This window comes from Schistocerca serialis, chromosome 12, assembly GCF_023864345.2.
Source record: "Schistocerca serialis cubense isolate TAMUIC-IGC-003099 chromosome 12, iqSchSeri2.2, whole genome shotgun sequence".
Classification (NCBI taxonomy): domain Eukaryota; kingdom Metazoa; phylum Arthropoda; class Insecta; order Orthoptera; family Acrididae; genus Schistocerca; species Schistocerca serialis.
Genome location: NC_064649.1, coordinates 15,799,137 through 15,815,728, shown reverse-complemented (window position 1 = coordinate 15,815,728; position 16,592 = coordinate 15,799,137). Strand labels below are relative to the sequence as shown.

At 44.2% G+C, this 16,592-nt stretch overlaps 1 protein-coding gene across 1 annotated transcript in view; it reads right to left on the bottom strand.

Moving 5' to 3' along the window:
* Nucleotides 1–16,592, bottom strand: part of LOC126428354 (protein draper-like) — a 216,633-nt gene that overhangs the window by 188,935 nt on the left and 11,106 nt on the right. Inside the window, exon 2 of the mRNA XM_050090285.1 lies at nt 6,495–6,620. Coding sequence (XP_049946242.1) covers nt 6,495–6,620 — 126 coding nt within the window. The remainder of the gene's footprint in view (nt 1–6,494; nt 6,621–16,592) is intronic.

Here is a 16,592-nt window from a genome sequence, read left to right as displayed (position 1 = left end):
TTGAGAAGCGTACGAATACTACGACTCAAATGTGCAGGAGCTCCATCGTGCATGAACCACATGTTGTGTCGTACTTGTAAAGGCACATGTTCTAGCAGCACAGGTAGAGTATCCCGTATGAAATCATGATAACGTGCTCCGTTGAGCGTAGGTGGAAGAACATGGGGCCCAATCAAGACATCACCAACTATGCATGCCCAAACGTTCACAGAAAATCTGTGTTGATGACGTGATTGCACAATTGCGTGCGGATTTTCGTCAGCCCACACATGTTGATTGTGAAAATTTACAATTTGATCACGTTGGAATGAAGCCTCATCCGTAAAGAGAACATTTGCACTGAAATGAGGATTGACACATTGTTGGATGAACCATTCGCCGAAGTGTACCCGTGGAGGCCAATCAGCTGCTGATAGTGCCTGCACACGCTGTACATGGTACGGAAACAACTGGTTCTCCCGTAGCACTCTCCATACAGTGACGTGGTCAACGTTACCTTGTACAGCAGCAACTTCTCTGACGCTGACATTAGGGTTATCGTCAACTGCACGAAGAATTGCCTCGTCCATTGCAGGTGTCCTCGTCGTTCTAGGTCTTCCCCAGTTGCGAGTCACAGGCTGGAATGTTCCGTGCTCCCTAAGACGCCGATCAATTGCTTCGAACGTCTTCCTGTCGGGACACCTTCATTCTGGAAATCGGTCTCGATACAAACGTACCGCGCCACGGCTATTGCCCCGTGCTAAACGATACATCAAATGGGCATCTGCCAACTCCGCATTTGTAAACATTGCACTGACTGCAAAACCACGTTCGTGATGAACACTAACCTGTTGATGGTACGTACTGATGTGTTTGATGCTACTACTGTGTCAACACAAGCACCGAAGTCAACATTACCTTCCTTCAATTGGGCCAACTGGCGGTGAATCGAGGGAGTACAGTACATACTGACGAAACTAAAATGAGCTCTAACATGGAAGTTAAGCGTTTCCGGACACATATCCACATAACATCTTTTCTTTATTTGTGTGTGAGGAATGTTTCCTGAAAGTTTGGCCGTACCTTTTTGTAACACCATGTATTGGCGTTGCTGACAGCAGCGCCATATTCTGCCTGTTTACTTATCTCTTAATACGTGTATCTATACCAGTTTCTTTGGCGCTTCATATTCGTAACAATTGTCTGCTAATTCCAATGCCTTATGGAAAAAGTGTGCAGTGTTCGTCACTTTCTTTTACATCTACATCTATACTCCGCGAGCCACCTTACGGTGTGTGGCGGAGGGTACTTATTGTACCACTATCTGATCCCCCCTTCCCTGTTCCATTCACGAATTGTGCGTGGGAAGAACGACTGCTTGTAAGTCTCCGTATTTGCTCTAATTTCTCGTTGTGATCATTACGCGAGATATATGTGGGCGGTAGTAATATGTTGCCCATCTCTTCCCGGAATGTGCTCTCTCGTAATTTCGATAATAAACCTCTCCGTATTGCGTAACGCCTTTCTTGAAGTGTCCGCCACTGGAGCTTGTTCAGCATCTCCGTAACGCTCTCGCGCTGACTAAATGTCCCCATGACGAATCGCGCTGCTTTTCGCTGGATCATGTCTATCTCTTCTATTAATCCAACCTGGTAAGGGTCCCATACTGATGAGCAATACTCAAGAATCGGACGAACAAGCGTTTTGTAAGCTACTTCTTTCGTCGATGAGTCACATTTTCTTAGAATTCTTCCTATGAATCTCAACCTGGCGCCTGCTTTTCCCACTATTTGTTTTATGTGATCATTCCACTTCAGATCACTCCGGATAGTAACTCCTAAGTATTTTACGGTCGTTACCGCTTCCAATGATTTACCACCTATGGCATAATCGTACTGGAATGGATTTCTGCCCCTATGTATGCGCATTATATTACATTTATCTACGTTTAGGGAAAGCTGCCAGCTGTCGCACCATGCATTAATCCTCTGCAGGTCCTCCTGGAGTACGTACGAGTCTTCTGATGTTGCTACTTTCTTGCAGACAACCGTGTCATCTGCAAATAGCCTCACGGAGCTACCGATGTTGTCAACTAAGTCATTTATGTACATTGTAAACAATAAAGGTCCTATCACGCTTCCCTGCGGTACTCCCGAAATTACCTCTACATCTGCAGATTTTGAACCGTTAAGAATGACATGTTGTGTTCTTTCTTCTAGGAAATCCTGAATCCAATCACAAACCTGGTCCGATATTCCGTAAGCTCGTATTTTTTTTTCACTAAACGTAAGTGCGGAACCGTATCAAATGCCTTCCTGAAGTCCAGGAATACGGCATCAATCTGCTCGCCAGTGTCTGCGGCACTGTGAATTTCTTGGGCAAATAGGGCGAGCTGAGTTTCACATGATCTCTGTTTGCGGAATCCATGTTGGTTATGATGAAGGAGATTTGTATTATCTAAGAACGTCATAATACGAGAACACAAAACATGTTCCATTATTCTACAACAGATTGACGTAAGCGAAATAGGCCTATAATTATTCGCATCTGATTTATGACCCTTCTTGAAAATGGGAACGACCTGCGCTTTCTTCCAGTCGCTAGGTACTTTACGTTCTTCCAGCGATCTACGATAAATTGCTGATAGAAAGGGGGCAAGTTCTTTAGCATAATCGCTGTAGAATCTTAAGGGTATCTCGTCTGGTCCGGATGCTTTTCCGCTACTAAGTGATAGCAGTTGTTTTTCAATTCCGATATCGTTTATTTCAATATTTTCCATTTTGGCGTCCGTGCGACGGCTGAAGTCAGGGACCGTGTTACGATTTTCCGCAGTGAAACAATTTCGGAACACTGAATTCAGTATTTCTGCCTTTCTTCGGTCGTCCTCTGTTTCGGTGCCATCGTGGTCAACGAGTGACTGAATAGGGGATTTAGATCCGCTTACCGATTTTACATATGACCAAAACTTTTTATGGACAAATATAGCTTATTTCCATGCAATCGACATCTTTTTCAATAGAAAACGCCGCATTGCAGAGCTCGCAACCAAGCACAGAAGTGTCGCAGTACCTATCCCACACTTGGAGATTAAAATCTAATCTGCTTCGTACACAGAATAAATTCGAACCTAACCTAACCATCTTGACCCACCAAAAACTGACGAAGGAGCTCCGACGCAGTGTGAGCAAGCTCTCGGCCGATGTTGTCGGGCGCTCTCTTGCGACGGCTTCTGACGATCGTGATCGGCGCCACGGTGAATACAGCTTCAACACGTCACTCCAGAGCGCTGGCGGGATGCAAAACAACGGCTCACGAAAGAGGAGGACAATATGTCGCACTTGCACCGCTTCATGGAGTCTGTTGTCGTTCGACTCGTTAGTAACGTATCAGATGCCGTTCCAGTACTGAAATGTGTTTCTCGGATTCAGATACAGAAGTTCTGGGATTACCAGACGATGACTTTCATAGTACCTTCATTGTGTTCAATATTTACGCGATGAAATTCCTGCAATGCGCTTTTAAATAACACAGAGCTCACGCAGAAAAGTTACCCTGTGTTTAAGTTAGGAATTTTCATCACTCCTCTTTTTAATTACAGTACTGTGATAGCTAAGAACGAGAACAAGTACGTTTTCCATCTGATCCCCTAAGAGGCGCATTGCTGGAGTTTTGCCTTACATTATTTCATTCTGTTTAAAAATTAAATGACATTCGAGGCTATGTGGTTTCCCTGCTAATCGATTTACATCTTAACTGCAATTGCTCCACATTTTTGCAAGCTACCTGGCTGGATGGCCCATGCTGTCCAAGTAGTAAGGTACCCGTTATTTCCAAATAAGAGCGCATTTTACTTCATTTTCAGTTTCGTATGCGTGAAGTGAACGTATCAGCGCTGCAGTACGTAGAGGAGTAAGGAGCGAGCGTTAGGTTCCCACGGTGGCTAGCAGAGGCGGTTGGCCACCTGGAGCTTTCAGGGCCAGTCGGATGTGGTGCCCATGCAGAAATCTCCCGTGGCGTCAGCAAAGAGAGATGCAGCGAAAGTGCCGGGTGATCAAAAAGACAGTATAAATTTGAAAACTGAATAAATCACGGAATAATGTAGATAGACAGGTACAAATTGACACACATGCTTGGAATGACATGGGGTTTTATTAGAACCAAAAAAATACAAAAATACATAAAATATCCGACAGATGGCGCTTCATCTGATCAGAATAGCAATAATTGGCATAACAAAGAAATACAAAGCAAAGCTGATGTTCTTTACAGGAAATGCTCAATATGTCCACCATCATTCCTCAACAATAACTGTAGTCTAGGAATAATTTTGTGAACAGCACTGTAAAGCATGTCCGGAGTTATGGTGAGGCATTGGCGTCGGATGTTGTCTTTCAGCATCCCTAGAGATGTCAGTCGATGACGATACACTTGCGACTTTAGGAAACCCCAAAGCCAATAATCGCACGGACTGAGATCTGGGGGCCTGGGAGGCCAAGCATGACCGAAAGTGGCGGCTGAGCACACGATCACCACCAAACGACGCGCGCAAGAAATCTTTCACGCGTCTAGCAATATGGGGTGGAGCGCCATCCTGCATAAACATCGTACGTTCCAGCAGGTGTTTATCAGCCAGGCTGGGGATGATGCGATTCTGTAACATATCGGCGTACCTCTCACCCGTCACGGTAGCAGTTACAAAACCAGAATCATGCATTTCCTCGAAGAAAACCCGATAACGGTAGATGTGGTAAATCCAACCCATACCGTGACTTTCTCGTCGTGCAATGGAGTTTCCACGACCGTTCCAGGATTTTCGGTAGCCCAAATTCTGCAGTTGTGGGCGTTGACAGACTCTCGGACCGTGAAATGGGCTTCGTCGGTCCACAACACTTTACTCAACCAATCGTCATCTTCCGCCATCTTTTGAAACACGAACACCGCAAATGCCCTTCGCGATGGAATTTGTACGGATAGCATCGGAAGGTACGCCGAAGTGCCAACCAAACAGTAGTGTATGGAATGCCGTTGCGACGTGCGACTGCACGAGCGCTGACTTCCCCGTGCATAGACGAACCCGCTACATTCTCCATTTCTTCCTGAACGCCTTGTGCTCGGTCGGCCACTACGGGGTCTATCGTCTAAACAACCCGTGGCTTCGAAATCATTCTCGCCACAGCTGCATTTGTCAACGGACCTTTACCCGTTCGAATCCCCTTCCTATGGCGATAGGATCGTAGCGCTGAACCAGCATATTCCCCATTCTGATAATAGAACTTCACTAAAAGCGCCTTTTCAGGTAACGTCAACATGCTGCGTCTGTTGGCGCATCTGATTCTCATTACAGCTCCTTTTATACACGATTGTCATGCGCAGTCACTGACGGTTTGCTGTCCAACGTCATCTTTCGGACATTTTGTGAACTTTGTTTTTTTTTTTTGGTTCTAATAAAACCCCAAGTAATTCCAAGCATGTGTGTCAATTTTTACCTATCTACATTATTCCGTGGTTTATTAAGTTTTCAAATTTATTCTGACTTTTTGATCACCCAGTACATTTATACTGGCGCGAATCAAGTACGTGTTGCTAACGAATATTTGCTAACAAAAGTTGCCTTTTGACAGTCAGACAATAGGATGAGTCTAAGGGTCAAATACCGTCTTTCGGTAATTTTACAATGCCAGGAAATGTTGGTATCAATGAGTAAATCAATAACTTTGGCATAACCGAAGAGGTACCATCTTGTACGAGCTATACCGACTGCACGCTCAAGTTACAGGTTGTGCGCCACAGTCAGCACTCGTCGATAGGAAGCAGTTCGATCTAGTCATGCGGTAGACCACGCTCTTGTGCTATTAATAGTTAGCTTATGATTAGAATGAAGAAGTTCATTTTACGGTGTTTCTTAAAAAATGCACAATAATGGCATCCCATGTAAAAATTATGTGCACGAAAAACTTCTTTCCGCTTCATTATGTGAAACGTAGACAATAGTACTTACATTTTCAGGATCCGACGGCTCTGCTACGGTTCTGTAACTAGACAAACTACGAGAGCATCTCCACTTAATAGGTAGGGTGAATTTCTGTGTGGCAGTTGACTAAATCAGTTCAAGGACGGACTGGCTTAATTATTGCGAAACTCGGATGGGTAAGGGCGGCCAGTTATACTTTACGCGTCTTATAGCGCCATTTCTGGATTCACCGGCTGAACTGAGTCATTTCTGGATGTTTAGTAGGAGCGGAGGGTTCTTGCAAAGTTAAATGCGCTGTAAAGCTGTTGCAGCGTATTATTGCTGAGTCGATGTGTGCGTAATGCACAGCGTAAAACGTATCCTTATTATGGTACTTGACTGTACTCTAGACAGCTTCGTTTGCGCTCCACGTGGAACGAAATCCAGTGAGATTCCAGCAAACGCGGAAGTATACATAGTGTAATGTTTACGTCTCAGGTTTATTCTTACGACGAAGGCAGTGTAGTTAGTGTAGCTGCCTTACACTACTACAGAGTGTACTCACGGCTCGTCCCGCACGCACACGTTTGGTCCCTCTAGGCTGGACGCAGGAGCCGCTATGACGCACACCAGCGCCACCACTAACGTCGCGGCCGTCGCTGGAAACATATTGCTGCCGTTGCCCCGTCTCCTGAAACAAAAGAACGCAAACTGGGTAGATGATGGGAGACAATTACCGAAGTACATGCACACCGCCTCTGACGGGACAAAACAAGATGTGGAACAACATACCCAAGAGCTCAATTACGGCTGGAAAGGCGTTTCGGCTCCTACGGGTATTTTTTCTTTTTAACTCACTGGAATATGTCAGAACTGTAGATATAAAAACGTATACGGGTATTACACTAAAGTCATGGGGTACGTCCCAATTTCGTGATCCTCTTGATCGACTCGACATGGTATAGACTCGTTGAAGCTCCCCTGCAGCAATATTGAGCCATGCCACCTCTAAAGCTGTCCATAATTGCGAAAGTGTTCCGAGTGCAGGATTTTCTGCGCAAACTGACCGCTCCATTATGTTCCATGGGATTCACTTCGGGCGATCTGAGTGGCCAGATCATTGGCTCGAATTGTCCACAATGTTCTTCAAACCAATTCCGAATGACGTGGTCCAATAACATGACATCGTTGTTTGGGGACATGAAGTTCATGAATGGCTGCAACTTGTCTCCAAGTAGCGAAACATAACCATTTCCAGTCAATGACCTGTTCACTTCGACCAATTCATTCCATGTAAACACAGCCCACACCATTATGCAGCCACCAGCAGCTTGCACAGTGCCTGAGAAACTGAATCCAAGGCTTTGTTGGGTCTGCACCACTCTCGAGTCCCATCATCAGCTCTCGCCAACTGAAATCTGGGCTCATCTGACGAGGCCACGGATTACCAATAGTCTAGAGTCTAACCGATATGGTCACGAGACCAGGAAATGTGCTGCAGGCGATGTCATGCTGTTAGCAAAGGTACTCGCGTCGGTCGTCTGCTGCCATAGCCCTCTAACGTCGAATATCACCGCACTGTCCTAACATATACGGTCATCGCACATCCCACATTGTTTTTTGCCGTTATTTCATGCAGTGTCGCTTGTATGTTAGCAATGATAACTGCACGCAAACGCCGTTACTCTCGGCTCTTAAGTGAACGTCGTCAGCCACTGCATTGTCCGCGGTGAGAGGTAGTGTCTGAAATTTAGTATTCACAGCACACTCTTGACACTGTGGATCTCGTAAATATTGAATTCGTTAACGATCTCCGGAATGGAATGTCGCAAGCGTCTAGCTCCAACTCCCATTCCGTGTCGAAAGTCTGGTAGTTTTGTGACATGCGACCATAATCACGTCGGAAATCTTTTCACATGTATTCACCTAAGTACAAATGACAGCTCCGCTAATGCACTACCCTTTTGCACTGTATGTACGCTACGTATGTGCATATTGGTACATAACTTTTGGCAGCTCACTTTAAACCGCAACCTAACTGTAAGCTGAAACTTCCTGGCAGATTAAAACTGTGTGCCGGACCGAGACTCGAACTCGAGACCTTTGCCTTTCGCGGGCAAGTGCTCTACCAACTGAGCTACCCAAGCACGACTCACGCCCAGTCCTCACAGCTTTACTTCTGCTAGTACCTCGTCTCCTACCTTCCAAACTTTACAGAAACTCTCCTGCGAACCTTGCAGAACTAACAGTCCTGAAAGAAAGGGTATTACGGAGACGGCTTACAAGGAGACGGCACGACCGTGGGGTCGGGGATTTGTCCGAAATTTTGTGTGGTGAAAGAGGACCCCTAACACCTCACGCGGTTAAAATATTAGGACGCACTACCCGGAAAATCCCGAGAAAAGTCGATCCAAAGTTTCTTGGGTGCCGTATGAGTATAAATCGTTGGTCCATTCCCGAGTCGCCGTTTGACCTACATGGTCAGTGCTTGGTCCATTACGCCAGAGGTCTCGGGTTCGAATCCTACTCCAGCAATTTTTTTTTTGTTCTGTTGCTTGCAAAATTGCAGCGCATTATTACAGGAGAATCGTAAAATTAATTCCCGGGAAGATTGTATAAAAATTCATTCTATAATTCACCATCAATTATCGTCACCAATATTCCGAGACATGATTCAATATTCCTGGTTTGCCTCAAAATTATCAGAAACTCAAAACATATTCGTAAATGTTCATGGGGCATGTTTTTGTACAGATTTATTGCAAACGCCCTGTGATTGTAAAAAATCCGCTTTTATATGTTGAGCAAGATGTCGCAAAATTATTGTTTTGTTTGTTTTTACGATAATTACCACTGCGGTTCTTGTTTATAATTATTATATGTATAAAAATTGAATGTTTCCCAATCGACTTTGTTATTCTGATTAAAAACCCAATGTTTTTTCCTCGTATACTTTACAATGAAAAATGAAAAACCCACCGCCATGAATTGTGTTGTTGGACATAAAGAAAATAATTTTTATTCAATAATGTAACTAATTTGTTAAAGATAATGTAGGTTTGGGAAACTTTCTGAATAATTGGTGGAATAACAAAAGAAAATGAAACAGAAGAAAACAAAGTGCCAGAGGAGGAATCGAACCCGAGACCTCTGGCGTTATAGTCCGAGCCCTAAACATCTAGGACAGACGGCAGCTCGGCAATTCACAAACATTTTATACCCATATGACACCTAAGAAACTTTGGATCGATTTTTCCCGGGATTTTCCGAGTAGTGCGTCCTAATACTTTAACCACGTGAGGTGTTAGAGGTCCTCTATACCACACAAAATTTCGGACAAATCCCCGACCCCAAGGTCGTGCCGTCTCCTTGTTAGCCACAGCCTGGGGGATGTTTCCAGAATGAGATTTTCACTCTGCAGCGGAGTCTCATTTTGTTCGCTTTTGTTCGTTGTATCTGCTCGGGGTGGACGTCGTAAGTCATCCGATTAAGTTCGTTGATGATCGATTAACTCAGTTTTGTTTTTGTTTTTTGTTTTATTACAGAGGGTACGCAACCCTCTGACCGAACACGCTGAGCTACCGTGCCGGCAAAATCACGCCCCGTGTTAGTTCTGCAAGGTTCTCAGGAGAGCTTCTGTTAAGTTTGGAAGGTGGGGTACTGGCAGAAGTATGTGAGGACGGGGCGTGAGTCGTGCTTGGGTAGCTCAGTTGGTAGAGCAAAAAAATGGCTCTGAGCACTATGGGTCTTAACGTCTGAGGTCATCAATCCCCTAGAACTTGTTGTTGTTGTTGTGGTCTTCAGTCCTGAGACTGGTTTGATGCAGCTCTCCATGCTACTCTATCCTGTGCAAGCTTTTTCATCTCCCAGTACCTACTGCAAACTACATCCTTCTGAATCTGCTTAGTGTATTCATCTCTTGGTCTCCCTCTACGATTTTTACCCTCCACGCTGCCCTCCAATACTAAATTGGTGATCCCTTGATGCCTCAGAACTACAGTAAAGCTGTGTTGATACAACACTTTATTCATTATTGGAAAAGCTTCCTCCATACACTGCCATCCCCATACATACGCAAGTGCCCTCAAACCCCTGCATAAATTTCTGATTTGATTTACACTGCTCGCCATTAAAATTGCTACACCACCAAGATGACGTGCTACAGGCGCGAAATTTAACGAACAGGAAGAACTTAGAACAACTTAAACCTAACGAACCTAAGGACATCACACACATCCATGCCCGAGGCAGGATTCGAACCTGCGACGGTAGCGGTCACGCGGTTCCAGACTGAAGCGCCTACAACCGGACGGCAACACCGGCCGACCGTTGGTAGAGCACTTGCCCGCGAAAGGCAAAGATCCCGAGTTCAAGTCTCGGTCCGGCACACAGTTCAATCTGCCAGGAAGTTTCATATCAGCGCACAATTCGTTGCAGAGTGAAAATCTCATTCTGGTAACTGTAAGCTACCGCTGCACAAACACCCGAGACAACGTGGCGTAATGGGCGGGGGCCTGCTGTGTGTGTGTGTGTGTGTGTGTGTGTGTGTGTGTGTGTGTGTGTCCGCGAGAGCGCGGCACACCCAAGATGAGCTACGTTCCGAAATTGTCATCAGTACACATCGGTAACATTCGTGTCGACTGTCTTCTTTCGACTCAGAGACCTACAGTAATAAGTGGCCCCTAGACGGTCAAACATACCGCGCAATATTATTGACTTTCAATAGTGTTATTTTTAATTCTACTACAATGTGATTGTCACCACTGTTGTCGACTCTCTGGTGTTTGTCTAACTGGGCTTTTTATTACTTTGTGTGTTTATACGCTAAGATCTTAATTTTGCACTATTCTGCTTTTTTTTATACGTTTCTTTCGCACTTTATAACCGTTGTTGGCGATATGGTCCTTGTAACCAAAAGCAAAAAAAAGAAGAAATAAAAAAAAAATATTCTTGACTTTCACCTTCTTAGATTGCTCAGTAATTTTGTCAGTCATGTTGTACATTAACACCGTGGTTCGGAGTGCTGGAAGAACAGAATACTGTGATAATTGTTCTGCTTTATTGCAAGCAGTTGAAAGGTTGATTAAAGTTTGTTCAAGGAGCGTCAAAGATCACTTTCGAAAACTTTTTGAGAGAACTGAGGTTGAACAGAAAGAGATTATCGTAACCTTCCTGTGTTGATACAACACTTTATTCATTATTGGAAAAGCTTACTCCATACACTGCCATCCCCATACATACGCAAGTGCCCTCAAACCCCTGCATAAATTTCTGATTTGATTTACACTGCTCGCCATTAAAATTGCTACACCACCAAGATGACGTGCTACAGGCGCGAAATTTAACGAACAGGAAGAAGATGCTGTGATATGCAAATGATTAGCTTTTCAGAGCATTCACACAAGGTTGGCTTCGGTGGCGACACCTACAACGTGCTCACATGAGGAAAGTTTCCAACCAATTTCTCATACACAAACAGCAGTTGACCGGTGTTGCCTGGTGAAACGTTGTGATGCCTCGTGTAAGGTCGAGATGACAGGCATCTTATCCGCATGGCTATAACGGATCGTGCAGCCACGTCTCGATCCCCGAGTCAACAGATGGAGACGATTGCAAGACAACAACCCATCTCCACGAACAGTTCGACGACGTTTGCAGCTGCATGGACTATCAGCTCGGAGACTGTTGCTGCGGTTACCCTTGACGCTGCATCACAGACAGGAGCGCCTGCAGCAGTGTACTCAACGACGAACCTGGGTGCACGAATAGCAAAACGTCATTTTTTCGGATGAATCCAGGTTCTGTTTACGGCATCATGATGGTCGCATCCGTGTTTGGCGACACCGCGGTGAACGCACATTGGAAGCGTGTATTCGTCATCGCCATACTGGCGGTATCTCCCGGCGTGATGGTATGGGGTGCTATTGGTTACACGTCTCGGTCACCTCTTGTTCGAACTGACGGCACTCTGAACAGTGGACGTTACATTTCTGATGTGTTACGACCCATGGCTCTACCCTTCATTCGATCCCTGCGAAACCCTACATTTCAGCAGTATAATGCACGACCGCATGTTGCAGGTCCTGTACGGGCCTTTCTGGATACAGAAAATGTTCGACTGCTGCCCTGGCCAGCACATTTTCCAGATCTCTCACCAATTGAAAACGTCTGGTCAATGGTGGCCGAGCACCTGGCTCGTCACAATACGCCAGTTACTACTCTTGATGACCTGTGGTATCGTGTTGAAGGTGCATGGGCTGCTGTACCTGTATACGCCATCCAAGCTGTGTTTGACTCAATGCCCAGGCGTATCAAGGCCGTTATTACGGCCAGAGGTGGTTTGTCCTGGGTACTGATTTCTCATGATCTATGCACCCAAATTGCGTGAAAATGTAATCACATGTCAGTTGTAGTATAATATATTTGTCCAATGAATAGCCGTTTATCATCTGCATTTCTTCTTGGTGTAGGAATTTTAATGGCCAGTAGTGTAGTCATCCATCTTTAAGCATTTTCCATGCACTTAATGTCATTTTACATACATTGTAATGATTAACATGTTGATAATATATATGGTTTATACTGGACACTCTTATTAATGATTAAATACAGTACCAATGCGTAATGCAGAATGACAAAAGAAGAATTAGTATTTCTAACTCAATACACATGCTGAGAAAAACATTTTAACAAGACAGATTATGCTTCACAGGACATGCTACTCATTTTTAAAGAGGCCCATACCCCATGATAAAAAACAATATCATACAATGGTTCAAAATGGTTCAAATGGCTCTGAGCACTACGGGACTTAACTTCTAAGGTCATTAGTCCCCTAGAACTTAGAACTACTTAAACCTAACTAACCTAAGGACATCACACACATCCATGCCCGAGGCAGGATTCGAACCTGCGACCGTAGCGGTCGCGCGATTCCAGACTGTAGCGCCTAGAACCGCTCGGCCACCCCGGCCGGCTAATACAATGTGAGACGCGGTTTCGGCAAGTCAGCGCTCATCCATTACGCCGCAATACTTCACTACTGGAACTTCTTCCGAAGACGAACTTTACTACTGGAGTTTGCCCTTACAGTATTTGACACAGCTATTGAAACGTGTAATCTAACAATACGTGCACTAAGCAATTATAGTTGATTAAGTAATGTATACACAGAGGTAAGTGTCTATATATACTTTTATTCATAGCTTTGCATTGATTAAATTTTTTAAAAACATCTTCCTTTGTGGCCATTCCCTACACTTTCTGAGCAACAAACCATACGATTCATCATTGTTAGCATCTACAAGTACATCTACATGGATACTCTGCAAATGACATTTAAGTGCCTGGGAGAGGGTATACCGAACGAGTTTCACAATTCTCTATTATTCCAATCTCGTATAGCTCGCGGAAAGAACGAACAACTATATCATTCCGTACCAACTCTGATATCCCTTATTTTATCGTGGTGATCGTTCCGCCCTATGTAGGTCGGTGTCAACAAAATATTTTCGCATTCGGAGGAGAAAGTTGGTGATTGGAATTTCGTGAGAAGATTCCGTAGCGAAAAACGCCTTTCTTTTCCTGATGTCCAGACCAAATCCCATATCATTTCTGTGACACTCTCTCCCATATTTCGCGATAATACAAAACGTGCTGCCCTTCTTTGAACTTTTTCGGTGTACTCCGCCAGTCCTATCTGGTATGGATCCCACACCGCGCATCAGTATTCTAAAAGAGGACGGACAAGCGTAGTGTAGGCAGTCTCCTTAGTAGATCTGCATATTTTCCGAGTGTCCTGCTAACAAAACGCAGTCTTTGGTTAGCCTTCCCCCACAACATTTTCTGTTTGTTCCTTCCAATTTAAGTTATTTGTAATTGTAATACCTAGGTATTTAGTTGAATTTACGGCTTTTAGATTAGGCTGATTTATCGTGTAACCGATGTATAACGAATTCCTTTTAGCACTCATATGGATGACCTCACACTTTTCTTTTTGTATTCATGTGGCCTAACATTCCACAATGCCGGCAATGATTTATACATTTCAAAGCAATTCAATAATAATGCTCTTTCGCCTTGTTTTGAACTAAGGTTCCAGACAACAACAAAAAGCTCAACGTGAAACCTCCTTGGCCCATGGAGAACGTGACAGACTGTCAAGGGTATTGTCCATACTGTCCACAGACGGTACAATATTTCCAGGCAGGGCAATATATTTCCAGAGTTTTAGATGTTTTCAATATAATTGAGCAACCTCTTAATGTTGCTCCTAGACAGTCAGCATTAGTGCAAAATGGTTCAAATGGCTCTGAGCACTATGGGACTTAACTTCTAAGGTCATCAGTCCCATAGACTTTAGAACTACTTAAACCTAACTAACCTAACGACATCACACACATCCATGCCCGAGGCAGGATTCGAACCTGCGACCGTAGCGGTCGCGCGGTTCCAAACTGTAGCGCCTAGAACCGCTCGGCCACCCCGGCCGGCGCATTAGTGCACATCCCGTAAAGTAAACATTTGAATAAACATGTAAGACCACGTCTCATGTCACATCGTGTTTTGTTTTTCCCAGCTCTTCGAGAAGTCGGAATTGTATGTGGGTCCGATGGGCCAGGAATATCTTCTTCATTCGTCGCCAAATGCATAACAGTAATGTGGAGAAAGTCATGGGATAGCGATATGCACATATACAGACGGCAACAGTATCGCTAACACTCGGTATAAATGTGCAGCACATTGGCGGAGCTGTCCTTTGTACCCACGTGACTCGTGGGCAGGTGTCCAACCTGATTATGGACGCACGAATGTAATTAATAGAATATACGCGATAGTTCGAGCGAGACACCTCAACGGGTGACTATGTGGTGTGCATTGTCCAGTCACGGAATAATCGGTGCGATGTTCCTTAGTAGCATGGTGACAACCGAACGGTATGTCAAGGTTTTGGAAGATCATTTGATCCCTATTATCCAAAAAAAAAAAAAATCAAGTAGGGGTAACGCAGGAGTCGGTTTAATAATGAATAAAAAAATAGGAGTGCGGGTAAGATACTACAAACAGCGTAGTGAACGCATTATTGTGGCCAAGATAGACACGAAGCCCGCGCCTACTACAGTAGTACAAGTTTATATGCCAACTAGCTCTGCAGATGATGTAGAAATGTATGATAAAATAAAATAAATTATTCAGATAGTGAAGGGAGACGAAAATTTAATAGTCATGAGTGACTGGAATTCGGTAGTAGGAAAAGGGAGAGAAGGAAACATAGTAGGTGAATATGGATTGGGGCTAAGAAATGAAAGAGGAAGCCGTCTGGTAGAGTTTTGCACAGAGCATAACTTAATCATAGCTAACACTTGGTTCAAGAATCATGAAAGAAGGTTGTATACATGGAAGAATCCTGGAGAAACTAGAAGGTATCAGATTATATAATGGTAAGACAGACTTAGGAACCAGGTTTTAATTTGTAAGACATTTCCAGGGGCAGATGTGGACTCTGACCACAATCTATTGGTTATGAATTGTAGATTAAAACTGAAGAAACTGCAAAAAGGTGAGAGTTTAAGGAGATGGGACCTGGATAAACTGACTAAACCAGAGGTTGTACAGAGTTTCAGGGACAGCATAAGGGAACAGTTGACAGGAATGGGGGAAAGAAATACAGTAGAAGACGAATGGGTAGCTCTGAGGGATGAAGTAGTGAAGGCAGCAGAGGATCAAGTAGGTAAAAAGACGAGGGCTAGTAGAAATCCTTGGGTAACAGAAGAGATATTGAATTTAATTGATGAAAGGAGAAAATACAAAAATGCAGTAACTGAAGCAAGCAAAAAGGAATACAAACGTCTCAAAAATGAGATCGACAGGAAGTGCATGGCTAAGCAGGGATGGCTAGAGGACAAATGTAAGGATGTAGAGGCTTATCTCACTAGGGGTAAAATAGATACTGCCTGCAGGAAAATTAAAGAGACCTTTGGAGAAAAGAGAACCACTTGTATGAATATCAAGAGCTCAGACGGAAACCCAGTTCTAAGCAAAGAAGGGGAAGCAGAAAGGTGGAAGGAGTATATAGAGGGTCTATACAAGGGCGATGTACTTGAGGACAATATTATGGAAATGGAAGAGGATGTAGAAGAAGATGAAATGGGAGATAAGATACTGCGTGAAGAGTTTGACAGAGCACTGAAAGACCTGAGTCGAAACAAGGCCCCCGGAGTAGACAACATTCCATTAAAACTACTGACGGCCTTGGGAGAGCCAGTCCTGACAAAACTCTACCATCTGGTGAGCAAGATGTATGAGACAGATGAAATACCCTCAGACTACAAGAAGAATATAATAATTCCAATCCCAACGATAGCAGGTGCTGACATATGAAAATTACCGAAGAATCAGTTTAATAAGTTAAAAAATGGTTCAAATGGCTCTAAGCACTATGGGACTCAACTGCTGAGGTCATTAGTCCCCTAGAACTTAGAACTAGTTAAACCTAACTAACCTAAGGACATCACAAACATCCATGCCCGAGGCAGGATTCGAACCTGCGACCGTAGCGGTCTTGCGGTTCCAGACTGCAGCGCCTTTAACCGCACGGCCACTTCGCCCGGCGTTTAATAAGTCACGGATGCAAAATACTAACACGAATTCTTTACTGACGAAT